This window comes from Carcharodon carcharias, chromosome 12, assembly GCF_017639515.1.
Source record: "Carcharodon carcharias isolate sCarCar2 chromosome 12, sCarCar2.pri, whole genome shotgun sequence".
NCBI classification, from domain to species: Eukaryota; Metazoa; Chordata; class Chondrichthyes; order Lamniformes; family Lamnidae; genus Carcharodon; species Carcharodon carcharias.
In genome coordinates, this window is record NC_054478.1 from 23,027,037 (window position 1) to 23,046,725 (window position 19,689).

The 19,689-nt window shown below is 47.4% G+C and overlaps 1 protein-coding gene across 2 annotated transcripts in view; it reads left to right on the forward strand.

The window, feature by feature from the left end:
- The window catches only part of sema5ba (sema domain, seven thrombospondin repeats (type 1 and type 1-like), transmembrane domain (TM) and short cytoplasmic domain, (semaphorin) 5Ba), a 389,619-nt gene that overhangs the window by 241,730 nt on the left and 128,200 nt on the right, over positions 1-19,689 (forward strand). For both annotated transcript variants that reach the window (XM_041201518.1, XM_041201519.1), the window contains 2 exons: positions 14,930-14,992; positions 16,302-16,400. In XM_041201518.1, the coding sequence (XP_041057452.1) occupies positions 14,930-14,992; positions 16,302-16,400 (162 nt within the window). The remainder of the gene's footprint in view (positions 1-14,929; positions 14,993-16,301; positions 16,401-19,689) is intronic.

The following is a 19,689-nucleotide window of genomic DNA, read 5'->3' on the forward strand; positions in this document are numbered from 1 at the left end:
CCTCACAGCTCAGGCCCTCCAGCCCAGGCAGCATCCTGGTAAATCTCCTCTGCACCCTCTCCAGTGCAATTGCATCCTTCCGATCTTGTGGTGACCAGAACTGCACGCAGTACTCCAGTTGTGGCCCAACCAGCATTTTATATAGTTCCAGCATAACCTCCCTGCTCTTGTATTCTACGCCTTGGCTAATAAAGGCAAGTATCCCATATGTCTTCTTAACCACCTTATCTACCTGCCCTGCTACCTTCAGGGATCTGTGGACTTGTCAATAGTGTGCCAGGTAAATGCACTGCCTTCTGCCAGGCTCGATTCCTGCTGTCTTTGAGTGAGCTGACTTCAGCTGGGTGAGGCTAAGGGGGTGAGAAGCTTATTACCTAAATGGTGAGAGATTGCAGAGCTCTGAGATTCAGAGGGATCTGGGTGTCCTAGTGCATGAATCACAAAAGACCAATATCAAGTACAGCAGGTAATTAGGAATGTTATAATTTATTGTGAAGGGAATTGAATACTAAAGTAGGGAGGTTTGCTTCAGTTGCATAGGGCACTGGTGAGACCACATCTGGAGTACTGTGTACAGTATCGGTCAGCTTATTTAAGGAAGGATGTAAATGCGTTGGAAGCAGTTCAGAGAAGGTTTATTGGACTTATTAATGGAATGGGCGGGTTGTCTTATGAGGAAAGGTCGGACAGGCTAGGCTCGTATCCACTGGAGTTTAGAAGAGTAAGAGGCAACTTGATTGAAGCATATAAGATCCTGAGAGGACTTGACAGGGTGGATGTGGAGAGGATGTTTCCTCTTGTGGGAGAATCTAGAACTAGGGGTCACTGTTTAAAAATAAGGGGTTGCCCATTTTAAACAGAGATGAAGTGAAATTTTTTTCCCTCAGGGCCGTGAGTTTTCGGAATTATCTTCCTGAAAAGGTGGTAGGAGCAGAGTCTTTGAATATTTTTAAGGCAGAGCTGGATAGATTCTTGGTAAGCGAGGGGGTTATAGGTTATCGGGGGTAGGTGGGATGCAGATTTCAGGTTACTAGCAGATCAACCATGATCTTATTAAATGGCGGAGCAGGCTCGAGGGGCTGAATGGCCTACTCCTGCTCTATGTTTATATATGAATGTTCGTATTTTAGTATTGGCCTCAGGACTGCTGGACCAGTAGCTGAAGAATGGGCAGGTTTTCCTCCTTTGGGTATTTTGTCCATGTGCGGCTGTGGGGAAGAACAGGGTGGCGGAGGAGGTTGGGCGGGGGTGTAAGAGAACAAGACGGAATAATGATTGGCCACGATGCTCCCACAGTCAAATAGCCTTCCGACGTTCATTGACTAAGCTGATCTGTAGGAGTGGGCAAGGTGCTGGTTCATGGCTGGCTCCTGTAGACCTGCAGCCATGACGTGAATCAGAATAATCTCGCAATACATCGACCCTTTTACAAAATCAGCCTGAGGGGTGAATCGTACTGGGAGGCAGGAGAAGTAAAACCCTCGTCATGGGATGACACCCATGTCCTCTAGGCTGTAGCTGCTACAGCAGTGATTGTATACTCTGCCCCTTCTTCTCCTCTACCCCCACCCACCTTCTTGATCACTCCCTCCACCACCGACACACAGTAGCAGCAGTGTGTGTACCATCTACAAGATGCACTGCAGCTACTCACCAAGTCTCCTTCAACAGCACCTTCCAAACCCGCAACTGCTACAATCTAGAAGGACAAGGGCAGCAGACACATGGGAACACCGCCACCTGCAAGTTCCCCTCCAAGTCACTCACCATCCTGACTTGGAAATATATCTCCGTTCCTTCGGTCACTGAGTGAAAATCCTGGAACTCCCTCCCTAACAGCACGGTGGGTGTACCTACACCACATGGACTGCAGCGGTTCGAGAAAGCAGCTCACCCACCACCTTCTCAAGGGCAATTAGGAATGGGCCAATAAAGGGCTGGCCTTGCCAACGATTCTCATATCCCATTAAAGATTTTTTTTAAAATGAAACCTATATTTAACATCTCACTTGTGTTTTACCCCGTGTGACTGGTTGATGAGCTTTGTGACATCTCACGCCTACAAAGTTCTCCCCATGCTGCTCCTTTGGATTTCCGGTTAAAAGCTGCATAAGGAGCTCCCAGAGCTGTACCTTGAGTGCCCTGCCATCCATTCTTAATTAGCACATTCGTTTAGATAATATCACCAACTTCAACACCTCTTTGTTCCTTTGTCTGTGACATCTTTTGATTATCTGCTGCTATCGCTGCTTGCTTGTCCCTACAACCACGCCCCCCCCCCAACCACTTCTCTCTCTCTCTCTCTCTCTTTCCACCCCCCCCCCCACCCCCCGCCACCCCCCCCCCCCCCCCCCACCCCACTGACCTTAAACCAGCTTATATTTCACTCCTCTCCTAATATTCATGCAGTTCTGTTGAAGGGTCATGAGGACTCGAAACATGAACTTTGCTCTTCTCCGCCGATGCTGCCAGACCTGCTGAGTGTTTCCAGGTGATTCTGTTTTTGTTAAGGAGGTTTGGAGCTCATTGAGCGAGACATCAATTGTCCGGGATAATGGGCAGCCCCGAGCGTCAGCCCCATCACACGCTCCAGACCGAGGGAGTCCAGCTTTCAATCATGGACAGAGGATTCAGCCAAAGACAAACATGAGGAACGCAGACACCTCATGGGGTCACGATCAGGGGGATGGCGAGGGTGAGAGGTTTAAGAGAAGAGAGACATCCACCTAGTTCATTTGCTGCTGTGGGAGTTTCTAATTCTGGATGAAGAAGTTTGAATGGCTATTGGACTCTCCCTTGCTCCCTCTCTCTTCCATGACACACTTTCTCACACATACTTCCTCGCACTCTCGCACACGCTATCCCTCTCTCTCAAACCTGTTATGACCCCAGCTGCGGTCACTACTGAACAAGTCAGATCCCAGAGTGGAATCCGCCTTGATAGATCCTAACTTTTACTTTTTGTTTAGAAATGTGGAGGGGGCTTCTGAACAGAGTCACAGGAGTCAGCTGATGAACTTTTAACAAAAGAATAAAACCTTTATTAAACAAGACAAGATGAATTATATTAACTATACCTTTACAGATACATACAGATTTGTAAGGAAAAGTTATGTTATACTCTAACGTCCACAGTAAGTACACAGCCCATGTAAACTAATAGATGACCTGTGGTCAGACACAGCACACTCTGAAGCCAAGTGACAGATGCCACCTCAACCAGATACTATCGATCTCTCCTCAACTCCCTCCCCAGACGCTTGTCACCTCATGAACCAACCAGCCTCACTGAATTCCATCTTTCACATGAGGGTTTCCAATCTCCACTCTCGAAGAACTCGCTTTGGAACCTTCTCCCAAATGACGCTTTCTCTTGGATGCCTCCCACAAGGGTCCACCTCAAGGGTTTCGAACTCTCCTGATGTTCCTCTCCCCTGGATCGCCACATGCATTCAAGTTTCGCCTTCCATGCACTCTCTCTCAGATGCTCAGCCATGCCAACAGAGCACCATTGCTTCACACACCCTTAGTAAAGAAGTCACCAACCATTGGCTGTCTCCTCAGAACTCTGGCTTCTCGCAAGCCTATTTTGCTTTAAGTCTGCATCCTGCAGCTTTCTCCCTTTAAGCTTGGAGCCTTCCTCTCTGCTCCTTGCTTTCACTTCCACTGAACAGGGTCTTGTCCCAGATTCCTGTCCTTGTTAAGTCAAAGGACAGTTTGTCCCTGCTGTTCCCTCTCTCAGTAGACTGCTAACAACTTGGTATCTCCCTTGAGATCCAGAACTCACTTGACATTAACTATTACTTTAACTTTAGATCAACTCAGCTAAGATTCTTAGACTTATTTTCTTCAGTAATCTGCGAGCATGTTCAGCCAGAGAGACTTAAACTGCTACTTTCACCTTGGAGCATAATCACCAACTGAACTCAACCTACTGTCCTGTTTCTCCCTGTGTCTGTGGACCTCCTGTTGCTAGGCAACAGCCCAGTTTTTCTACTTCAAGAGTCATAAAACCTCGTTAAAAATGCAGGTACACCCACAAATCCACAGACCTGCACGGTTCTGTTTAAAGTGAAACTAAAACTCAGGCTTCACCCTTTTAACACACAAATAAAATATGTAAATTAATTAAACTTGAAGCTAAAACTTAAACTTAAAGCTATAACTTACCCCTAACACCCACAAATACAACTTACTTAAACTATATTTAGTTCCTAACACACGCTCTCTCTCTCTCTCTCACACATGCCCTCCCTCTCTGTCAGCTATCACCCTCTCAACAATATCACATTTATATAGTGCATTTAAGGGGGCCTTATATCATAATGTTAGTGTCCCTGCCTCTGAGTCAGAAGCTCTGTGTTCAAGTCCCACTCCAAGACTTGATGGCCAAGGGAGATGCCTTCATAACGTGGTCAAAACAGGTTGAGCATCAACCTAGAGATCCTTCCAACACACGTCAATGGCAGGTGGTAAGAGTGGGAGAGATACCTGGTCAGCATGTGGATGGAAAGAACGTTGGAACCTCTACCATCACTATCCATAGCTCCAGACTACAGCGTGCATGAAAAAGTGCATGTTATCACAGCAACGCAGACTCTTTGGAGGCTGCTTGGATCACTCTGCTGGGTAGCTGGTGTGGAGCAGATTGGTGTTAACAGCATAGTTTCAATAACCATTCTGGCTGAAGTGGATTTGGGACTTGCCTCCTTGCTCTATCCTTGATGGAGATCGTGGCACTGTGGGTCAGACCTGCTTCAGGCAGAGAACTGAAGAAGAGCCTTTAACATAGTGCAAACACCTTGAGGTACAAGTATGACCAGACACATATGCTCTTTTTTTTATCTCCTTCACATTCTCTCATGTGCATAGCCACTTTCAAATATAAACACTTTTGCACTGTCACATACACCCTCTCACTCCCTCTGACAAATTCTCACACACAATTTCAGAGGCACACATTCTCTCTCACAGGGCTGCATTTGACTCTGGGGGGTTACGAGCCCACCTCCGCTTGGCTGGCTCACCCGGAATCCATTTAACAGCCACCTGGCCTTTAATTGGCTTGAAGCTGGGGCTTCTGGCCCCCCCATCGGGGAGGAGGTTCCAGCTCTGAGAGCTGCTGGCCAATCAGAGGGCTGGCAGCTCTCCTGTCTCAGCAGCGCCATCGGGAGCTGTGGCCACAGCTGGGACTGCAGGCTGCCCCGATGAGGAAACAGTGATGGAGCCCGGACTGCATCATGGTTGTACTGGTTCCAGCCTCGAAGGTTCCAGTGAAAGCGGTCGGGGTTCGGGATCATCAGAAGCTGGGGGCAGGAGCGGGGGTGCGGAATGGGAAACCTGGGAGGGGGGTTGGCGGGTGGGGATGGAGAATTATGTTGGAGCCTCCAATGGGTACAGGGTGCATAAAAAGAGACATTTTCCCACTGGCCAGTCGGCTAGGTTGCACCTGGTGGCCTAGACACTTGGTGTTGGCCTCCCCCCATCATGGGTAATACCCCAGCAGTGTTGGGAGGAGGCTCTTAAGTGGCTATTAATTTGGCCACTTAAGTTTATCAATTGGCCCATGGAAAATGGGCCACCCGAAGCCTCTCCCACATTTGGTAAAGTCGCAGCAGGCAGAGGGAGATAACGGGCCCAGCACCACTGCAAAACACCCAATTATACAACCCAAACCCCCCGTGCTAATCCCACCCCCCCCACCCCCGGGGCTGGGGACTGTAAAATTCCAGCTAAACTCTCACACAAGCCCTGTTGGATATATTTCTCACTCTCACCTACGCTCCCAAGCTCCAAGCTCTCACATCTCTCTCATTCATTGTCACACACACACTCACAGTCACACACACACACACACACACACACACACACACACACACACACTCCATCGCTAACTCACACTTAATCATCCACACACCCTCTTCCTCTCTTGTCACTTTCTCTGTCTCTCTCTTTGTCACTCATTCTCACTTCTGTCTCTCAGCCCAAGTCACCCTGCGATTCAGTTCTGGTGTGTCCTGGGTCTGGTGTAAAGGGTTTAGCACTGCTTCTGTCTTGATGCAGACATTGCCCGATGATTTACGTAGATATGAAGGAGCAGAAGGATGGTCAAGTTCAGTGAACCTGCCTTTAGGTGACAAGAAAGTATGTGATTGCTGTTTAAAAGTTAAATCCCCTAGCAACCTGTACTCTCTTTCTTATCTCTGTGCCTGCATGTATAGACACCGGTCCTCCCTTTTATATTGTACAAAAATTATTTATTGTTGTTTCAAACCAGTGCAAAGGAGAACCAATATTTTTTAAAACGTTGCTGTCATTTAGATAAGATGTCACTTTAATTGCTTTCAGGTTAAAAAGGGCATTAACCACGGACTCTGCTGTCACTTGTATTCCGAGCTGACTAGCCGGGAATAATGCTACAATGCTAGGGGCTTTTCAATTTGTTCGGGGGCTTTCTGAGCATAGGGATCTGTCCCCTACTCCCTCTCCCTACCCCTTCCCCCTCCCAAACCCCTCCCGCCATCCACCACATGCCCCTCCCGACTGACCCCACAGGCCTCATCCATGCCCCACCCCTTCATCTTCCCCAGTGCTTCCTCCAATCCTTACTGCGCCCATCCCCAACACACCCCCTCTCCAAAGCTGCTCACTGCATAACACCTACCCCCTCCTCAAGCTCTCTTCCCCTCCTTCCCCTCTCCTCCTCCACCTCCCCCATTTCCCTCGCCTGCAAACTTCTCCCCTCTCCCCTTCCCCTCCCGCATCCCCCTCCTCCTCTTCCCCTGTCCCCTTTCTGTCCTCCCTTAATCCTGTGCCCCCCATCCATCTCCCCTTTCCCTCTGCTCCTTCTTCCTCTCCCAGCCCCTTTCTCCCCTTTAACCTTCCTCACCTCTGCCTCACCCCCAGCCCCAACCCCCTCTGCCTTTCCCCTCTCCTCCGACCCCTCCCCTTCCCCTCCCAATCCTCCTCTCACACTGCTGCCCCTCCCTCCCCCATCCTCCTCCTCTTCCCTCCCCCACCCCCCTTCCCCTCTCCCCCTCTCCCCTCCCCTATCCTTCCCCACTCTCCACCCCCTCTCTCTACTCCACATCCTCCTCCCCCACTCTCCCTCATCCTCCTGCCCCTCTCCGATCCTCCTCCCCCTTTTCCCCTCCCCCCGTCCTGCTACACTCATTCTCATCTTCCTCCATCCCCATCCCCCTCCCCCGACGTTGTAATGTCGGCAGTGATTGTGCTCTTCAAGTTTTGAGTCCCAGTGAGGTTGTCAGGGGAAACCAGAGCCAAACGCATTTTGCCTTTATATTCACGTCTCAATACCCCTGGCTGCCCATTCATTTGGTGACCTGCTCCGGTTGCAGTGTTTGATTCCTGCAGCTAATTCAGCACCTTTGACATGTCTAACCTCTGCTCCCTGGTCCAATGGCTTCATTTTGTCTGGGCTTTCGTATTGTCCCCTTTGTGTCCCTTTTGTCCAGCCTCGTCTCCTGACAATGCTCAGAAAATCCTGGCGGACAACCGATTAGAGGGGAGCACCCACATTCACTGCAATCTGGTCTCCCATTACCAGCCCCGCCAACTCTGTTGCTGTTCCCTGGGATCGGAATTTAAAAGAAAACTTCCCTGGAAAAAGCAATAACGCGCAGATAACAATGGGACTCGCAGCACAGATCTGCCAGTGCTCTCTCAAACAATAAGGAATTCGAGCGAACATCTTTGCAAGAGGCCCTTTAGTTAAAGTTAACCAGCTTTAAAATACAATTGGGAGAGTGGGACAGGAACCACAGTTTCAGAATTGTAAAAGGCAAATTTAGCATTGAGAGAAACCTACAACCATTTGGCCCATCATGCCTTTGCTAGCTCTTTGAAAGAGCTGTTGTGTTTAATCTTCACGTCCCTGCTTTTTTTGCCCATAACCCCCCCCCTAAGTCTAGCTCCCTTTGGGAACTGTCTATGGAATCAGCTCCCATCATTATTTTTCAAGTAGAGCTCCTACAAGAACACAAGGAATGGGAACAGGTGTAGGCCATATGGCCTATTGAGCCTGCACTGCCATCCAATATGATCATGGTTGATCTTGGGCTTCAACTCCACTTTCCCATCTGTTTCCCGTTTTCCTTGATTCCCGGAGAGACCAAAGATCTGCCCATCCCAACCTTAAATGTATCCAACGATGGAGCCTCCACAACCCCCTGGGGCAGAGAATTCCAGATTCCCAACCCTTTGAGTGAGGTAGTTTCTCCTCATCTCAGTCCTAAACGACCGGCCCCTTATCCTGAGACTGTGCCCCCGTGTTTTAGGTTCCTCAACCTGTAGAAACAATTTTCTCAGCATCGATCCCATTAAGCCCCCTCGGAATCTTGTAGGATTCAATCAGATCACCTCTCATTCTTCTAAACTCTAGAGAATATAAGCCCAACTTACTCACCCTGGCAATTCTCTGGATTCTTTATTCTTCGTTCATGGGATGTGGGGGTCGCTGGCTAGGCCAGCATTTGTTTCCCATCCCTAATTGCCCTTGAGAAGGTGGTGGTGAGCTGCCTTCTTGAACCGCTGCAGTCCATGTGGTGTAGGTACACTCACAGTGTTGTTAGGAAGGGAGTTCCAGGATTCTGACCCAGAGACAGTAAAGGAATAGCGATATATTTCCAAGTCAGGATGGTGTGTGGTTTGGAGAGGAACTTGCAGGTGGTGGTGCTTCTAGGTGATAGTGGTTGGGAGTTTGGAAGGTGCTGTTGAGGGACCCTTGGTGAATTGCTGCAGTGCAACTTGTAGATGGTACACACTGCTGCCACTTTTCTTTGATGGTGGAGGGAGTGAATGTTTAAAGTAATGAAAAAAGTTTATCTCGTCTTGCTGCTGGATATTTTACCAGTTATTATAAATCTATGGTCTCCTGTTACTGACTCGCTTAGCAGAGGGTATAGTTTTTCTCAACTACTCTATCAAAACCCTCACCATTTGGAAAATCTCTATTCCGTCTCCTCAGCTGTAGTATAAGGGTGTTCGGCATAGCATGGGTTAATGTGGGCATGGAGAACAGTACTGCCCACAGTATGATGTAGAGAGAGACACATGACAGTAGACAGAAGACAGCGTTGTATGGAGAGAAGAGTGGGAGTCAACATGAAGTTAGCCCCTAGTTTGGGCCAGACTTGGTACATATTTATATAGTTATGTGTTACCAATAAACACTATTGGTGAACCTCACAAGCCTCTGAACCTCTTTGTGAGACCTACTGAACAAAACCTTACAACATCAACCTTCTCTTTTCCAAGGCAATCAGTCTTAAATTTTCCAACCCCTCCTCAAAACTGAAGCCCCAACTCTGGCAACTCTACTCTTGGCTCTTTCTGAAGCTTTACTCTCTTTCCTGAAGTGTGTGACGTTCAGGAATTCCTTCTCCACAGATGTCAACACACAGATTGGACTGAAGGTGAGAGAAGTGGAGATGAAAACCCTAGAATCAGGCAAGAACAAAATCAAGGGGGTTATTCTGAACCTTTCTAAATATTTGGTTAAACCTCAGCTATAAGACCATAAGAAATAGGAGCAGAAGTAGGCCATTCAGCCCATCGAGTCTGCTCTGCCATTCAATAAGGTCACGGCTGATCTGATAATCCTCAGCTCCAATTTCCTGCCTTTTCCCCATAACCCTTGATTCCCTTCGTGATTAAAAATCTGTCTATCTCAGCTTTGAATATACTTAATGACCCAGACTCTACAACCCTCTGCAGTAAAGAATTCCACAGATTCACTAGCCTCTGAGAGAAGAAATTCCTCCTCATCTCTGTCTTAAATGGGCGACCCATTACTCTGAGATTATGCCCTTTAGTCCTAGACTCTCCCACAAGGGGAAATAACCTCTCAGCATCTACCCTGTCAAGCTTCCTAAGAATCTTATATGTTTCAATAAGGTCGCCTCTCATTCTTCTAAACTCCAATGAGTACAGGCCCAACCTACTCAACCTCTCCTCATAAAAAAATCCCTCCATACCCGGGACCAACCTAGTGAACCTCCTCCGGACTGCTTCCAATGCCAGTATATCTTTCCTTAGATAAGGGGACCAAAACTGTTCACAGTATTCTAGGTGTGGTCTAACTAGTGCCTTGTATAGTTTTAGCAAGACTTCCCTATTTTTATACTTCATTCCCTTTGAAATAAAGGCCAATATTCCATTTGCTTTCGCTTTAACCTGCAGAACTTGTATGCTAGCTTTTTGTGATTCATGCACAAGGACTCCCAAATCCCTCTGTGCTGCAGCTTTCTGCAGTCTTTCTCCATTTAAGTAATATTCAGCTCCTCTATTCTTCCTGCCAAAGTGCATAACCTCACATTTCCCCACATTATATTCCATCTGCCATGTTTTTGCCCTTTCACCTAATCTGACTATGTCCCTCTGTAGACTTCTTGTGTCATCCTCACCACTTGCCTTTCCACCTATTTTTCTCTCACCTGCAAACTTGGCGATAGTACATTCGCTTCTCTTATTTAAGTCATTAATATATATTGTAAATAATTGAGGCCCCAGCACTGATCCGTGTGGCACTCCTCTAATTACAGGTTGACATCCCAAAAATGCCCCCCTTATTCCAAATCTCTGTTTTCTGTTATTTAGCCAATCCTCTATCCATGCAAACATACTACCCCCAACACCATGGGCTCTTATTAAGTAGCCTTATGTGTGGAAGCTTATCGTATGCCTTTTGGAAATCCAAATACATTACATCTACTGGTTCCCCTTTATCTATGCTGCTTGTTACCTCCCCAAAGAATTCTAATAAATTTGTTGGGCATGATTTCCCCTTCATGAACCCATGCTGATTCTGCTTGATTAGATTATGTCTTTCTAAATGCTGTGCTATTACATCCTTTATAATAGACTCCAACATTTTCCCAATGACAGATGTTAAGCTAACTGGTTTATAGTTACCTGTTTTTTGTCTCCCTCTCTTTTTGAATAAGGCTGTTACATTGGCCGTTCTCTAATCCACTGTGACTTTTCCAGAATCTAAGGATTCTTGGAAGATTACAAGTGCACTAATATCACTGTAGCTACTTCCTTTAATATCCTAGGATGCAACCCATCAGGAACCCATCAGCCCTTAGTCCCATTAGTTTCCCTAGTACTTTTTTTCTAATGATAGTTATTGTACTTATTTCCTCCCCCACTTTTGTCCTTTGATTATTTAGTATTTTTGGAATCCAATAGTATTTTCTAGTGTGAAGACTGAAGCAAAGTATTTGTTCAACTCCTCTGCCATTTCCTGGTTCCCCATTAGTATTTCCCCAGCCTCATTCTCTAAGGAGCGCCTCTGTTCACTTTGGCCTCTCTATTTAAATATATTTAAAGAAGCCCTTACTTCCTGCCTGTCCTTTCAAAAAGTCACATATCCCTGAATATTTAGTTCCCAGCTTTGATCTCCTTTTAACCACGTCTCTGTAATGGCTATAAGATCATACCCATTAACCTCTATTTGTGCCGTTAATTCATTTATTTTCTTCTGAATACTACGTGCATTTAAGTAAAGTGCCAATAATGTTGCCTTTGTACCATTTTTTCCCCTTTTAATCCTATTTGCTGCTGTATTTTATGTTTGTACACTCTGTCTCTTCCTGACACATTCTGTGTATCATTACGTAAATAGCTGCCCTGCCAGGCTGCCATATCCTTTTGTTTTATAAGCCTACGTATCCCTTTTCCAGAACCCTCCCCGCCTCAATTTAGTTTAAAGCCCTCTCTACAGCCCTAGTTATTTGACATAGTTAGAGCTACAGCCCTAGTTATACTCCCTAGCTGAAGTATTGTGTCCAATTCCAGGAACCATCCAATAGAAGACATGTCTTGTCCTTCCATAAGAACATAAGAAGCAGGAGCAGGAGTAGGCCATGTGTCCCCTCAAGCCTGCTGCACCGTTAAGAAGATGATTGATGAACTTTTACCTCCATTTTCCTGCCATGTCCCCATATCCCTTAATTGCTCGACAGATCCCTGGGATGAAGGGCTGATCTTATGAGGAAAGGTTGAGCAGGTTGGGCCTAAAATGGGAATCTAGTAGAACGAGAGGACATCTTATTGAAAAATATAACATCCTGAGGGGAATTGACTGGGCAGTTGCTAAGAGGGTGTTTTCTCTTGTGGGGGACATTGTTTAAATATTAGGGGTCTCCTATTTAAGACTGAGATGGGGGAGAACTTTTTGCCTCAGAGTTCTCTTCCACAGAGAGTGGTGGAGGCTGGCTCAGTGAATATATTCAAGGCTGATTTAGACAGATTTTTGATTGACGTGGGAGTCAAAGGTTATCGAGGGTGGGGGTAGGGGGGTGGGTGGGATGGGCAGACAGGAAAGTGGAGTTGAGGCCACATTCAGATCAGCCTTGATCTTATCAAATGACAGAGCAGGCGCTAGGGGCTGAATGGCCTACTCCTGCTCCTAATTTTTGTGTCCTCGTGTTTTTCTTAGTGCCCAAAACTGTCGATCTCAGTCTTGAATATACCCAACGATTGAGCATCTGCAGAAGTCTGGGTTAGAGAATTCCAAAGTTTCCCTTACGGAGGACATTTACCAAGAATAGTACCATGGATGAGCGGCTTCCCTTTTTAAAAATGTATTCATTCATGGGATGTGGGTGTCGCTGACTCGGCCAGCATTCATTGGCCACCCCTAATTGCCCTTGAGAAGGTAACAGTGAGCTGCCTCCTTGTGAGGGGCGACTGAAGGAACTTCAATCGTTCTCCTTAGAGCAGAACAGGTTAAGAAGATTTAATGGAGCTATTCAAAATGGTGAGGGGTTGTGATGAGTGCACGGTGAATAACCGGCGAACACAAAGTCAAGGTGAATTGCAAAAGACTCTGGAACGGTTTATTTTACTCAGCGAGTTGTCGTGATCTGAAATTGCACTGCCTGAAAGGGAGGTGGAAGCAGACTCAACAGTACCTTTCAAAAGGGAATTGGGTAAATACTTGAAAGGGAGGAACTTGCAAGAACATGGGGAAAGGACAGGAGGAGTGGTGCGACTATTCAGATTTCAAAGAGCCAGCACAGACACGATGGGCCAAATGGCCTCCTTCTCCGCTGGACAATTCATTGCCTGGAGATCGGAACAACGTTCGTGGAGTCTTTCGGTAGTAAAGTGGCTGTTGTATGATCCGCGCCTTCAAGAAGTGTCTGCTGTTTTAGGTGGAGTAGGAGGGAGGGGTTCAAGGGAAGGGGGAACCCCCATGGGGCTCCCACTTCTGATTGCTGTCCGATAATCTCAGGCGGAAGATGCTTCTTGTTGGACGATGTTCTGATGCCCCTCAAGGTTGATTAGTCTGTGGGGTTCTCATGGCAGGAAACATGTCCATTTGGATGGGGTTACGTTGGGGTGAGTTTGGCATTTTCAGGAGAGAAGATCTGCCCCAAAAGAAAATAAAAATTAGAGATTGCTTTTCGCATCAACTCAGTGAATGGTTAAGGCATTGCTTGATGATGGCGTGAACCTGCTTTCATTGAGCTGCTTCGTGTGAGCTGTAAAGCAAACATAATGTTTACATGCAAATGAAAAACCTTTCCCTCTGTTGACTTGTTGATTATCAGGAGTTTTCAAATGATTAGTTTGCTCATTGCTAGACACACACAAGTTAACAAACATCTTGCTCACTGACTCTCCTCATGGAATGTTGAGTATGAGTGAAGATTTTTCATTAGAATTAAAATGCTAACCCTTACCCCTCTTTCCTTTCCCCTCTCTCCCTCCCTTCCCTCAATTCACATTCACCATCCCTCACCCCTACTCCTCATCCTCTCCTCTTCCCTCTGCTCCCCCTTATACCCTCATCTCCTTCTCTCCCCTTCCCACCATCCTCTTCTCCTCCCTTCTTCTTCCATCTCATCCCCTCTTCCTCCCATTTGCCCCCTCCCTCCCCTCCTACAGCTCTTGTATCTGCCTCACCCTCCTTTCTCCCCCTCTTCCTTACCTCCTATTATTCACTTCACCCCCCACTTCCCCCTTCCTCCTCCACTCCCTCTCCTCTTCTCCTTCTCTCCCCCTCCATTTGCCTTTCTCTGTCCATCTCCCACTCCCCCTCCTCCTTCCACCTCCCCCTCCCCTCCCTTCTCCTTCCACCTTCCAGTCCCCACTCCCTCCACCTCCCAGTCCCGCCTCCTCCCTCCACCTCCCTCTCCACTTCTCCTTACCTCCCCCTCCATTTGCCTTTCTCTGTCGATCTCCCACTCTCCCTCCTCCTTCCACCTCCCCCTCCCCTCCCTTCTCCTTCCACCTTCCAGTCCCCACTCCCTCCACCTCCCAGTCCCGCCTCCTCCCTCCACCTCCCTCTCCACTTTGCCTTACCTCCCCCTCTATTTCTCTTTCTCTCTCCATCTCCCGCTCTCCCTCCTCCTTCCACCTCCCCCTCCCCTCCCCTCCCACCTCCCCTCCACTCCCCTCCCTCCTCTTTCCACCTCCCCCTCCCCTCTCCTCCTTTCACCTCCCAGTCCCTCCTCCCTCCACCTCCCTCTCCCCATCCTCCACTCACCTTCTTATCTCCCCTCTCCACTTCCACCTCCCCTTCCCCCTCCTCCCTCAACCTCCCCTCCCCTTCTCCTCCCTCCACATCCCCCTCAACCCTCTGCTCCCTCCACCTCCCCTCCTCTCCTCCCCTCACCTCCCTACTCCTCTCTCTTCCCCACCTCCCCTTCCCCCCTCCTCCCTCCACCTCCACATCTCCCCTCTCCTCCCTCCCTCCACCTCCACTTCGCCCTTCTCCTCCCTCCACCTCCCCTTATCCCCTCTCCTCCCTCCACCTCCCCTTCCCTCCCTCCTCCTCCCCTTCCCTCCCTCCTCACTCCATCTCCCTGTCCCTCCTCTCCATTCCAACACTGAATCCTTAAAATGGCTCTCAGCCAACTGAAGCATGTTATGTGATTTGTACATTCTTGTTTTCTAGGCGATAGAATGGGGACCAGAGGAAGACACCAGGAAGGCCTGTCAGAGTAAAGGGAAGACCGAGGTAACTTTTTAAACCATCGTCATGATGTGGTTACTGTGCAATTGTATCTTTACAATTGAGTCCATTTAGGTCCTTCATGGGATTTACAAAGCAATTGTTTGGCTTAAGTAATTTGGGCCTTTTCAGTGGATTTCCCTTGAATTGAATTTGGGTGGTTAAGAAATTCTTTGATCTTGCTGAAGAGAGGGACATGTTGCCAAGGCTTTTCATCTTGCACTCACCAGGACAAACACAAGAATGCCAAATTTCAAACAATTACAACAATTCATGCTGGAGGAGAAAAGGATGCTGATTGGTTGATTGGTTTGATTGGCCAAGGTGTTGCCATGGGGAGGCCAATCAGAGTCAGCCTGCCAACCAATCAGCACCCTTTTCTCCTGTAGTATAAATTGTTGTAATTGTTTGAAATTTGGCATTCTCACATTTGTCCTGATGAGAGCAACATGAAAAGTCTCGGCAAAATGTCTCTCTTCTCAGCAATATTCAAGAAATACTTTTCCCTATTTTTTCCATTGTGTAATCAAGCAGCAGCACCAGATTTGAGAGTGATGGTCAATGATTTGAGGCAAGGCTATCGAGTTTGGGGAATTGGAATATTTTTATCATCTTTTGTCCAACACGTTTGTTAAGTGGTCCCACACCAGTCGTCACAAGCTGGATGTATCTGAGACAGGCTCTTCAGCACATTTGATCTCACTTTCCTAAACACCACCCCTGCCACCTTCCTGTGGCATGTAACTCTATCATAAATGGCCTTACCCATATCCTCCCTGATCTTATTGGTAACCCCCCCCACCCATCAGCCAATAATCATTGGGCCACACTCTCGCCTCCTGAGTCATAAGTCTCCAGGTACAAGCCCACTCTGAAGGCTTGGGCACAAAAGTCTAGGCTAATAACAATCTAGTGCAACACCGAAAGAGTGCCGCACTGTCGCAGGTGCTATCTCTCCGATGAGATGTTAATCTGAGGGCCCATCTGTCCCCCTCAAGATGGACATAAAAGGTCCCATGGCCACTATTTTGAAGACGAGCAAGGGTGTAGCTTCCCCCTATGTACTGGACCAATACTGACCCCACAATGGCCATCACTAAAGACAGGCAATATGGTCATTAGCACATTGCTCATTGTGGGAGCTGGTTCTGTGCAATCTGGCTACCAGGATTCCTACACTATAACAGCAACTACACTTCATAAGCATTTGATTAACTGCAAAGCGTTTTAGGATGATTAGTGGCCATGAAAGATGCCCTATAAATGCAAGTTCTTTCTTTCACACAGCTCTTGTACCTTATCTCTCTTGTTCCAGGTTGAGTGTCAGAATTATATTCGTGTGCTGCTCATTAATGGAAAGAAAATATTTGCTTGCGGAACCAATGCGTTTTCTCCAACCTGCACAAACCGACAGGTAAAAAAAAAACCCTGCTGACTTGTTTCTTTGTAAGGTTCAAAACAAAATGCCCCTTTGTTACAGGAGAAGCTCCTCAGGTGTGTGAGACTACTTAGCATCCCACCGCAGAATGGTACACACACACAAAAGGAGGCCATTCAGCCCATCGAGTCTGCACCAGCTCTTTTGGAGAGCAATCCAGTTAGGCCCTCTCTCCTGCACTCTTTCCTGGTTTTCTAACTTCCAATTCAGATATTTTGTTAGCTGCCCATTTTCTCCTATCTCTCTCTTCCCTGGAGTCGTGTGACTCCTCTCCGGAACATCAGTCACCTCACCTGCTGTGGCCTGACCGAGCGACCTTTTTAATGTCTCTGGCCCATGCACTGAGGGTCAACAGGCCATTTTCAACAGACAAGTCCCGTTCTATTTTTCAAATTAATTCCAGGATGTGGGGGTCGCTGGCTAGGCCGGCATTTATTGCTCATCCCGAATTGCCCTCGAGAAGATGGTGGTGAGCTGTCTTCTTGGACCGCTGCAGTCCCTGTGCTGTAGGTACACCCACGGTGCTGTTAGGGAGTTACAGGATTTTGACCCAGTGACGGTGAAGGAACGACGATATATTTCCCAGTCAGGATGGTGAGTGACTTGGAGGGGAACTTCCAGGTGGCGGTGTTCCCATGTATCTGCTGCCCCTGTCCTTCTAGATGGTAGCAGTCGTGGGTTTACTGTCTAAGGAGCCTTGGTGAGTTTTCTGGTACCCAATTCCTGCTGGGAAAGTACTGATAAGAATTAAGAATCAAGTCAGTATGCCGTAGGTAAGAATGGTGGTGTAGTGTTAATGTCACTGGACTCGTAATCCAGGGCCCTAGGCTAATGCTGTGGGAGTATGGGTTCAAGCCTTGCCATAGTAGTGGTGGAATATTAATTTAATGAATAAATCCAGAATTGAAAAGCTAGCCTCAGTAATGGTGACCATGAAACTAATCATTAATTATTGTTTAAAACCCATCTGGTTCACCAAATGGAGCTAGAAGCCTCCTATGGACTGTGGGCCTGGGGCGCGTAATCACATTTTGGTTTGACCTCTGTCAGTTTCCTTTGTGATTTTTGTCTTTTTTGTTGCAGTTTCCCTTTAAGGGACTGCCCTTTAATTTGTTCAGTTGATCTCTTGTTAGTTTGCCCCCTCTGTTTGTTAATTTGACACTTAGCCCCCTTAGGGAAGGAAATCTGCTGAGCTTACCCGGCCTGGCCTACATGTGACTGCAGATCCTCAGCAAAGTGGTTGGCTCTTAGCAGCCCTCTGGAATGGCTGAGTAAGTCACTTGGTTCAAGGGTATCAAATGCTGAAGCCAGTGGTAGCCTATCTACTGCCATCTTGTCCAAAATAGAGGTACTGAGCGCAAAAGCGAATTGCGCTGAATCTCCTTAAAGCTCTGGTTAGGCCACAGCTAGAACATTGCATCCAGTTCTGATCACCTCGCCCTGTAAAGGTCCTTGAGAAGGTTCAGAGGAGATTTACCAGATTGGTTCCAGGGACGATTACAGTAGAAGTCGACTTTTCGAAGCCTTGAAAAATCCCTCCAAAACAGGGGTCAACTTATGAGCCGGGTGTAAGTGTGAACCGTGGGTGTGTGTGTGTGGTCACCATTTTGAAATGCCATTGACATTTGACGCAAATAGTCAGACAAAAAGCCTTATACTCTTGCACATCTTTGTAACTCAGGCTATGTCGCGTCCATGACCTCTTGCACCCGATTATAAGATATCGGTAAGTTCTGAATGAGCTCAAGTTTAGGGAGGGTGGAAGATGGTGGACCAGCTGGAAGGGAAGCAAGCAGAGCCTGCATCGTTGCTGAATCCCACACAGGAGCCAGGCTTGAGTTTAGTGTCCACATTCTTTCTTTCCTGCCGGGTTCTATGGAGCCTCACGTTGTAAAGTCTGCCCTACTTACCTGTTGTGTGATTTCACTTCATCAAAGGCAGTAGAGAGAAGGATACTCCATTGTGTAGGAACCCAATGTGCCAAAGCAATCTTGCACGGAATACCATTGGATTGAAACTCATCTAGTTCACTTTTACTGTTTAGAGCTCCATTGAACCAAGTAAATCCACATAAGGATACATTGATGGACAGGACTGGTCCGTCAAGCCTGCCTCACACCAGGCTGGCCTGAGCACCCTGAATAAGCAATTCTCCTTCCCTAAGCTGTCCCCTCCTGCCTCACCTTGCATCCAACCCTTTTCCTCTCCCATAAGCGGAATGTTAGAAATAGAGGAGTTGACTATTCGAGTCTGTTTTGCCACTCTATGTGATTGTGGCTGACCTGCATCCTAACTTCACGTATCTTACCTCAAGTGGGAGACCATATATACACATTTTTTATTCATTCATTGGATGTAGGCATCACTGGCTAGACCAGCATTTATTGCCCATCCCTAATTACCCTTGTTCAGAGGGCATTTAAGAGTCAACCACATTGCTGTGGGTCTGGAGTCACATGTAGGTCAGACCAGCTAAGGACGGCAGATTTCCTTCCCTAAAGGGCATTAGTGAACCAGATGGGTTTTTACAGCAATTGGTAATGGTTTCATGGTCAACATTAGACTTTTAATTCCAGATTTCTTTTCTTATTGAATTCAAATTCCACCACCTGCTGTGGTAAGCGGCGGGAGTTGGGGCATAGTGGTATTGTCACTGCACTGGTATTTCAGAGACCCGGGGGGACCCGTGTTCGAATCCCACCACGACAGATGGTGAAATTTGAATTCAATAATAATTTAAAAATCTGGAATTAAAGATCTGATGATGACCATTGTCATTGTCGATTGTCGTAAAAACCCATCTGGTTCACTAATGTCGTTTAAGGAAGGAAATCTGCTGTCCTTACCTGGTCCGGCCTACATGTGACTCCAGTTGGCTCTTAACTGCCCTCTGAGCAAGGGCAATTAGGGATGGGCAAGAAATGCTGACCTAGCCAGCAACACCCACATCCCATGCAGGATAAGATTGCAGCAATTCAGCCAGATAACCTCAACAGAACCTTCCTTCCTCCATGAGCTCTACCACCAAGAAGGTCAAGAACACAATATCGTGGGTCACGCCATCAGCTCCACAAGCCACCCCAAGTCACAGCTAGGTCCTCGATCCTTCAATGTCATTGGATCAATATCCTGGAATCCCCTACCTAATCCCATAATGAGAGCACCATCCTCACAAGACTGAAGGAGTCAAGCCACTAGTTTCTCAGGGGGGCAACCGGGGATGAGAAATAAACGTGGCCTTGCCAGTTTTTTCTGCACCCCAAGA